This window comes from Lithobates pipiens, unplaced genomic scaffold (assembly GCF_037356315.1).
Source record: "Lithobates pipiens isolate NorthernLeopardFrog02 unplaced genomic scaffold, aLitPip1_a1.2 Scaffold_8, whole genome shotgun sequence".
Lineage (NCBI taxonomy): Eukaryota > Metazoa > Chordata > Amphibia > Anura > Ranidae > Lithobates > Lithobates pipiens.
Genome location: NW_027507903.1, coordinates 646,287,942 through 646,297,557, shown reverse-complemented (window position 1 = coordinate 646,297,557; position 9,616 = coordinate 646,287,942). Strand labels below are relative to the sequence as shown.

Here is a 9,616-nt window from a genome sequence, read left to right as displayed (position 1 = left end):
TCAATCTCTCATACTGGTCACTGGAAATTCAACATGGCACCTCATGGCAAAGAACTCACTGAGGATCTGAAAAAAAGAATTTTAGCTCTACATAAAGATGGCCTAGGCCATAAGAAGATTGCCAAGACCCTGAAACTGAGCTGCAGCCAAGACCATACAGCAGTTTAACAGGACAGGTTCCACTCAGAACAGGCCTCGACATGGGCGACCAAAGAAGTTGAGTGCACGTTCTCAGCGTCATATCCAGAGGTTGTCTTTTGGAAATAGACGTATGAGTGCTGCCAGCATTGCTGCAGAGGTTGAAGGGGCGGGGGTCAGACCATACGCCGCACACTGCATCAAATTGGTCTGCATGACTGTTCTCCCAGAAGGAAGCCTCTTCTAAAGATGAAGCACAAGAAAACCCATAAACAGTTTGCTGAAGACAAGCAGACTGAGGACATGGATTACTGGAACCATGTCCTGTGGTCTGATGAGACCAAGCTAAACCTATTTGGTTCAGATGGTGTCAAGCGTGTGTGGGGGCAACCAGGTGAGGAGTACAAAGACAAGTGTGTCTTGTCTACAGTCAAGCATGGTGGTGGGAGTGTCATGGTCTGGGGCTGCATGAGTGCTGCCGGCACTGGGGAGCTACAGATCATTGAGGGGACCATGAATGCCAACATGTACTGTGACATACTGAAGCAGAGCATGATCCCCTCCCTTCAGAGACTGGACCGCAGGGCAGTATTCCAACATGATAACGACCCCAAACACACCTCCAATATGACCACTGCCTTGCTAAAGAAGCTGAGGGTAAAGGTGATGGACTGGCCAAGCATGTCTCCAGACCTAAACCCTATTGAGCATCTGTGGGGCATCCTCAAATGGAAGGTGGAGGAGCGCAAGGTCTCTAACATCCACCAGCTCTGTGATGTCATCATGGAGGAGGGGAAGAGGACTCCAGTGGCAACCTGTGAAGCTCTGGTGACCTCCATGCCCAAGAGGGTTAAGGCAGTGCTGGAAAATAATGGTGGCCACACAAAATATTGACACTTTTGGCCCAATTTGGACATTTTCCCTTTGGGGTGTACTCACTTTTGTTGCCAGCGGTTTAGACATTAATGGCTGTGTGTTGAGTTATTTTGAGGGGACGGCAAATTTACACTGTTATACAATCTGTACACTCACTACTTTACATTGTAGACAAGTGTCATTTCTTCAGTGTTGTCACATGAAAAGATAGAAGAAAATATTTACAAAATTGTGAGGGGTGTACTCACTTTTGTGGGATACTGTATATATGTAGCGATGATACTTTGGACAAAGTGTCTGCTATGTACAAATTTAGTTTTTGCCTCAGAACAGTAAAGGGGTTCTGAGGGTTGATTGTGTAGGTTTAACTTTGACATCAGTTTGGCTGGGCTGTGTTAGAGTTTCTGCCTGGTCATGTGTGTGGTGAGGTGCACATGACAGGCTCAGGACCAGGCATGGTTGGATGCTTTAGGTATCAGTTTCCCAGAGCCAATCAGATGGTTGCACCTGGCCCCGCTGAGGAGTCTGGGGAAGGGTACTTAAGATGTTGAAGTCACATGTTCAGGGTTGTTCGTGAGGCCATAGCTGCCTGTTCCTGATTCTGGACCGGGGTAGCCCAGCGAGGGGTCCCAGTCACGGAAGCGTATGTCGCTCTGCAACATGTTTCGGTTGGTTAACCCCAATAGACCGGCCTAGTCTGGGGTAAGGATCCGTCTGTTCCCGAGTCTCAGATCCAAGGTAACTGAGGGAGGATTAAAGGTGTCCGGGTGTGCTCTCGGCTTGCAGGGGCACCGCAGCTCGTGTAAGTGACCGGGGGAGGACTCTTCGGAGGAGGGCCAACAAGCTGGCATCCTAAGAAGTGCCTGGTTGCTGGGTTGTGAAGGACATCAGCGAATCCACGCTTTTTCCAGTACTGCCAAGGAGACAGAGAACGTTCCAGGTACTGAGGAAAAGGTTCCTGTTCAATTTCCGTTAAAATTACTCAAGGTCAAAGATTTCACAAGTTCTGGATCAAAATGCTGACTGCCATAATATCTGGCTAGAGATTTGTTCAGCTTTGAAGCCCCCAGCTGTGGGTGGCTACTCTCTGGGTGGTACTAGAGACTTTCTGATAACTAGCAATTCAAGGTGCCTGAATTTCTTCACCCTTGCCCTCTGTTCCCATACGAGACTGTGTTTGTTGGATGTTACCCCTGCAAATAAAAACCTTTTCTAAAGGACTTTTATGGTGTCAGCGTCCAAAGTTGTTGGGTACTAACTCTGGGAACCCCTAGACGTGGAAGAACAAGCCAAGTGGAGGTAACTGGTAAGCCCAAAGGTTTAGGTCGTCCTGACAGGGGTTATGGATGTAGCAAATGACATTTTGGACAAAGTGTCACACGCATGTAAATTTAGTTTTTGCCTCAGAACAATAAAGGTTCTGAGGGTAATTGTGTAGGTTGGCCTTAACACCAGTCTGGCCAGGCTATGTTTGGAAGTTCTGCCTGGTCATGTGAACGGTGAGGGGCACATGACAGGCCAGAACCAGGTCTGGTTGGATGTTTAAGTATCGACCTTCTCTGAGCCAATCAGTGGGAGTGCCGGGGCCTGCTGAGGAGTCTGGGAAGGGGTACTTAAGGGGTGTGAGTCACGTGTTCAGGGAGAGGTGTTGGTGAGACCCCTGTGGTCTGTTCTGGTTCCAGGACTGGGGTAGCCCCATGAGGGATCCTGGTCACGGGTGTTCGACATCCCGCAACATGTTCCTGTCAGTGGCCCCTGATAGATCTGCTTGGTCTGGGGTAGGGATCCGTCCATTCCCGAGTCTCGGAACCTGCTGGTCTGAGGCGCAGTAACTGAGGGAGGATTCAAAGTGTCCGGGTGGGCTCTCAGCTTGGAGGGACACCGCAGCTCGTGGAAGTGACCGGGGGAGGAGTCTTCGGAGGAGGGCCGGCAAGTGGCATCCTGAGAAGTGCCTGGTTACTGAGTTGGGAAGGACATTGACGAATCCACACTTTTTCAGTACCATTGAGGAGACGGGAAACGTTCCAGATATGGAGGAAAAAGGTTTCTGTTCACCCTCAGTTGCTTGTTCAAGTTTAGGTGAACGTGCTGACTGCCATGATGTCTGGCTAGAGATCTGTTCAGCCTTGAAGTGCCCAGCTGCGAGTGGCAATAGAGACTTTGCTAGACCTGCAGTTCAAAGTGCCTGAGTTCTTCACCCGTGCCCTCTGTTCCCTAAGAGACTCTGTTATTTGAGAGTTCTTACTGCAAAATAAAACCTTTTAAAGAGGACTTCATCTGTGTCAGTGTTCAAGTCATTGGGTATCGACCCTGGGAACCCCTAGAAGTGGAGGAGCAGGCCAAGAGAAGGTAACTGGTAAGCCCAATAAGTCAAGGCCGCCCCGCAACGGGTTATGGCCGCTGCATATATATATATATATATATATATATATATATATATATATAGGGGTACATATGTATGGCGCTCCCCTGGGGGCAATACTTTGGAGAACTGCCTTTCTCTGTAATTACACCTGCAAGTCTTTTTGGGGGTGTCTCTACCAGCTTTGCACATCTACAGAGGGACATTTTTGCCCATTCTCCTTTGCAAAATATCTCAAGCTCTGTCAGATTGGATAGAGAGCGTCTGTGAACGGCAATTTTCAAGTCTTGCCACAGATTCTCGATTGGATTTCGGTCTGGACTGTGACTGGGCCATGCTAACACATGAATATGCTTTGATCTAAACCATTCCATTGTAGCTCTGGCTGTATGTTTCGGGTCGTTGTCCTGCTGGAAGGTGAACCTCCGCCCCAGTCTCAAGTCTTTTGCAGACTCTAACGGGTTTTCTTCTGATGCCCCGTACACACGGTCGGAAATTCCGATGGAAAAAGTCCAATCAGATTATGTTGTCGGAAAATCCGATCCTGTGTGGGCTCTATTGGACTTTTTCCGTCGGAATTTCCGACGGAAAAAATTTGAGAGTAGGATCAAAAATTTTCCGACAAAAAAATCTGATCGGACTTGTTCCGATCGTTTGTAGAGAATTCCGACGGGCAAAATGCCACGCATGCTCAGATTAAATCACGAGACCAAAGCTATTGGCTACTAGCCTCTACGTAGTCCCATTGTATGTTAGAAAACGTCACCTTGTTTTGAATGATCGGATTTTCCGACAACTTTGTCCAACCGTGTGTATGCAACACAAGTTTCGGCCAAAATCCGTCTGAAAAAATAAGACGGACTTTACGGTCGGAATGTCCAACCGTGTGTACAAGGCATGAGATTGCCCTGTATTTGGCTCCATGTTTGCTGTTTCCCCCAAATGGCTTCTCGCAAACTACAAATGAGACTTCTTATGGCTTTCTTTCACCAATGTCTTTCTTCTTGCCACTCTTCCATAAAGGGCAGATTTGTGGAGAGACGACTAAAGCCGCGTACACACGGGCGGACTGTCTGGCCAACTTAGTCCGCTGAAACACATTTCAGCGGACAGTCCGCTCGTGTGTGGGCTTCAGCGGACTTTTTCAGCGTGCAGTCTGGCGGACTAAGTATTTCGGAAATTCCGTAATATTGTCCGTCAGACTTTGGTTTCAGCGGACAGTCCGCTCGTGAGTAGGCTAGTTGGACGGACTAAGTGTGGCGCATGCTCAGAAAGGATTTACACGGCGAAAGGTTGCATTGCTGTGTATTGGACTTCCTATTTCTAGTCCCGTTGTACGTGCTGTACACGTCATCGCGCAAATTTTCGACGGACTGTTTTGCATCCGTGTGTGGTCAAGTCCGTTCATTCAAAATTAGGACGGACTGTCCGTCGGATTGTCTGATGGACTAAGTTGGCCATACAGTCCGCCCGTGTGTACGCGGCTTTATAGTTGTCCTGTGGACAGATTCTCCCACCTGAGCTGTGGATCTCTGCAGCTCCTCCAGAGTTTCCATGGGCCTCTTGGCTCCTTCTCTGATGAATGCTCTCCTTGCCCGGCTGGTCAGTTTAGGTGGACGGCCATGTCTTGGTAGGTTTGCAGTTGTGCCATACTCTTTCCTTTTTCAGATGATGGATTGAACAGAGCTCCGTGAGATGTTCAAAGCTTGGGATTTTTTTATAACCGAACCCTGCTTTAAAGAGGAAGTAAACCCTGATGGGTTTACTTCTTCTTTGTCTCCCTGCAAAGGTAAAGCATAATGGAACACTATGCATCGCATAGTAGCCCATTATGTGTCACTTACCTGACACAGGAGCCAGAAATGTCACCGCTGTCCCCTGTAGTACGGAGCATCCATCTTCTTCCAATTATTGCTGCTCTGGCCACTCCCAGTGCCGGAGCAGCGATGACATCACTCCAGCGCATGCACACGGGAGCCGCCACTAACAGCATATCGCCGTTAGCAGCGGCATGCTGCTAACGGCGATAGTGCGCCTGCATGCCTCTGTCTACAGCACATGCGCCGTAGACAGCGGTGCCTGTCCTTTTGTAAATATCTCCTAAACCTTGTAGGTTTAGGAGATATTTCTTGGACCTACAGGTAAGCCTTAATCTAGGCGTACCTGTAGGTCAGAGTGGTTTGTAAGGGTTTACAACCACTTTAAACTTCTCCACAACGTTATCCCTGACCTGTCTGGTGTGATCCTTGGCCTTCGTGATGCTGTTTGTTCACTAAAGTTCCCTAACAAACCTCTGAGGGCTTCACAGAACAGCTGTATTTATACTGGGATTAAATGACACCCAGGTGGACCCTATTTACTAATTAGGTAACTTCTGAAGGCAATTGGTTCCACTAGATTGTAGTTAGGGGTATCACAGTAAAGGGGGCCGAATACAAATGTACCCCCCCCCCCCCCACACTTTTCACATATTTATTTGTAAAAAAAAAAAAGGGAACCATTTATCATTTTCCTTCCACACAATTATGTGCCACTTTGTGTTGGTCTATCACATAAAATCCCAATAAAATAAATTTAAATTTTTAGCTGTTATATGACAAAATGTGGGAAATTTCAAGGGGTGTGAATAATTTTTCAAGGCACTGTGTGTCCAAAATATGCCCAAGGTACAGTTGAACATTTCTATAGTTTTATATGTAAAAAAATAAACAAAAAAAAAAAAAAAAAAAAAAATATATATATATATATATATATATATATTTTTTTTTTTTATTACAAAAAACACAGGATAAAAAACATTTTTGTGACTTAGGATGATATTTCTAACACGAGGCATACCAAAAATTATTTACAAAGAAATTACAGTGATTTTTAAAACATTTGCGTTTTTTTTAAATTTAATTAATTTTTTTTTATTTATACGACACTAAGAAATGAATAATATTATGAAAGAGAATTTGATGCGAATGGTTAAAAAAAAAAAAAGAAAAATTTGGAAGAATATGAATAGCTAGGGGGGAAACAGGGGAGAGATGACCAATGTGGTCTTAAGGTTAATAGGAGGTTAAATAGCAATAATTTTATTATTACATTTTTTTTTGCTGTTTTTTTAGTTTTACTCGCTAGATTGCTAGAAGTAGCAGCAGGAACAGATCAAAGCACGCTGCTTTAATCTGCAAATACAAGAACTAATCAAAATCCACTGTAACTGTAACATTGTTACAATGGATTTATGAATGAGGCCTGCAAACAGGCTTTATTCATACAGGAGCCATTGTCAGCGCTCCTAAGACACAGATAAAACCAACAATTACACTGAACAAAGCATGTCCAAAATATGTCCAAGGTACCATTGTACGATATATATATATATATATATATATATATATATATATAAACAGTAAATAAAAGTGCCAAACACGGAATTAAATCAATTTGGTGACTTAAGATGATATGTATTTATTTTCTTTCTTTTTTTTTTTTTTTTATATGAAACTTGAGCAATGCTGAGAAAAAAGTTGTGATATGAATGGTTAAAAAAGAAAAAAAAAAAGACAGGAAGAAAATGAATAGCTAGGGAGTAAAGATGACCAATAATATTAATAATAAAGTTAATAAGAGGTTAAATAGGAATCATTTATTATTAAAAGATACATTGTTTTTGTTTTACTTGTTAGATTGCTGGAAGTGGCAGTGTAAACAAATCAAAGCTGCATTCATCTGAATCTGCATATAAAATAACGAATCAAAATACACTGTAAAAGTAACATTTGTGAATGAGGCCTGCAAACAGGCTTCATTCACACAGGAGCCACTGTGAGTTATCCTATGGCACAGATAAAACCAGTGATCACACTGAACAAAGTATGTCCAAGGGGCAGCTATACAATATATATATATATATATATATATAAAATATACATACAGGACTTTTTTCAGTGGGAACGTGGGGGAACGCAGTTGCGGCACCTCCAGTATTAGCAAGGGGTGTGCTGGAGGGTCTACTGATGTTGTCTGCTTGGAGGATTTATGGTAACTGGTGGGGATCTAAATTTGTGTGAGGGTCTATTATTGCTTGTAGGGGGATCTGTTGTTGCTGGGGGGGGGGGGTGTCTTATGGTGCATGTACGGATCTACTGTTGAGGGAGAGGTCTATTGTTGCTGGCTGCCAGAGGGTCTATTAATGCTGACCACTTGGAGATCTGTTTATGATGCTGGGGAGGGTTTAATGTTGCTGGGGTGGATCTTTTTTTGCTGAGGGTGGTAGTATTTTGTTATGGATGGTCCATTGTCTGTGTGTGTGTGTGTGTGTGTGTGGGGGGGGGGGGTCTAGTGTTGTGTGGAGAACGATTGTTGCTGGGGTGGTGTCTATTGTTGCTGGGGTGGTATTTGGTTATGGATGGTCCATTGTTTCTGTGTGTGTGTTTGTTTGGGGGTCTATTGTTGTGTGGAGAACAATTGTTTCTGGGATGGGGTCTATTGTTGTGTGAGGGATCTATTGTTGCTGGGAGGGGAACCTATTGTTGTTGGATTGGGGTCCATTGTTGCTGGGGGGGTCTATTGTTGTGTGAGGGATCTATTATTGCTGGGGTGGGGTCTATTATTGCTGGGACGGGAATTTTTGTTGTTTGGGAGGATCTATTATTACTTGGGTGGGATTTATTGTTGCTGGCTCCATGCATCTATTTTTACTGCTTTTCTTGTTATTAGACAAAAACAAATTCCATAGAAATTATTTAGCAAATTATACTTGGGGCAGTACTGGGAGGTGGGTAGGGGGTGGAATCAAGGGACGGTGCTTGGAGGTGGGTAGGGGGTGGAAACAAGGGACGGTGCTTGGAGTTGGGTAGGGGGTGGAATCAAGGGATGGTGCTTGGAGGTGGGTAGGAGGTGGAATCAAGGGATGGTGCTTGGAGGTGGGTGAGGGGTGGAATCAAGGGACGGTGCTTGGAGGTGGGTGGGGGGTGGAATCAAGGGATGGTGCTTGGAGGTGGGTAGGAGGTGGAATCAAGGGATGGTGCTTGGAGGTGGGTATGAGGTGGAATCAAGGGATGGTGCTTGGAGGTGGGTAGGGGGTGGAAACAAGGGACGGTGCTTGGAGTTGGGTAGGGGGTGGAATTAAGGGACGGTGCTTGGAGGTGGGTAGGAGGTGGAATCAAGGGATGGTGCTTGGAGGTGGGTAGGGGGTGGAAACAAGGGACGGTGTTTGGAGTTGGGTAGGGGGTGGAATTAAGGGACGGTGCTTGGAGTTGGGTAGGGGGTGGAATCAAAGGACGGTGCTTGGAGGTGGGTAGGGGGTGGAAACAAGGGATGGTGCTTGGAGTTGGGTAGGAGGTGGAACCAAGGGACGGTGCTTGAAGGTGGGTAGGGGGTGGAACCAAGCGACGGTGCTTGGAGTTGGGTAGGGGGTGGAATCAAAGGACGGTGCTTGGAGGTGGTTAAGGGGTGGGATTAAGGGACAGTGCTTGGAGGTGGGTAGGCGGCGGTGACAGGGGGGGGGGGACTCAGAAGGGGGCAGTTCCTGCACCTAGTCTCTGAGAAAAAAGCCCTGTATATATATATATATATATATATATATATATATATATATATATATATTTTATTAGAAGTGTCTTCACCTCTAATTTTAACTGGGAACATTATGAATGGTCAATGTATTAGAAATGACACCACTGTCCAATATGCGAGATGATAGAAAGGTTTTGAGATAAACATACCAAGGACTCCCAGCCGGTAGTTCATAGTGACCACGATGACGTTGCCGTAAGCGGCCAGCACGCTGCCATCAAACATGTTCCCCGTCCCTTCCATGTAAGATCCCCCATGGATGAACATCATGACGGGTTTCTTGCCGCTGTCCCGGATATCTGCATGGGAAGAGAGACACTTCAGAGGGTCGCATGATCAATCGAAGATGCAAAAGTCATATTTGCTGGTAGGTCTTTGAGCAAACCTAAAGAGAAAACATGGAGGCTGCCAGTGCCCCTTTTTGAAAACGCTAGTTGCCTGGCTGACCCTCATGGACCCAGATATGGACTTCTATCTTTACTCTGATTCTGCTAATCTGTTTATATGGACCAGCAAGGAGTCAGAACAACCAGGACAGAAGCTTTTTTCAGAAAGATCTTCCTTCTATGCTGCTCTTAGCCTCACCTAGGCATTGGGTCATGTGACATCAAGACAGAATGAAAAACAAAACATAAAACACATTTAATACAACTCATGCACATTTCCCCATGT

General features: G+C 45.5%; 1 protein-coding gene across 2 annotated transcripts in view; it reads right to left on the bottom strand.

Annotated features, from left to right (window-relative positions):
* The window catches only part of LOC143961665 (neuroligin-2-like), a 367,521-nt gene that overhangs the window by 49,974 nt on the left and 307,931 nt on the right, over positions 1-9,616 (bottom strand). For both annotated transcript variants that reach the window (XM_077470985.1, XM_077470986.1), the window contains one exon: positions 9,094-9,243. In XM_077470985.1, the coding sequence (XP_077327111.1) occupies positions 9,094-9,243 (150 nt within the window). The remainder of the gene's footprint in view (positions 1-9,093; positions 9,244-9,616) is intronic.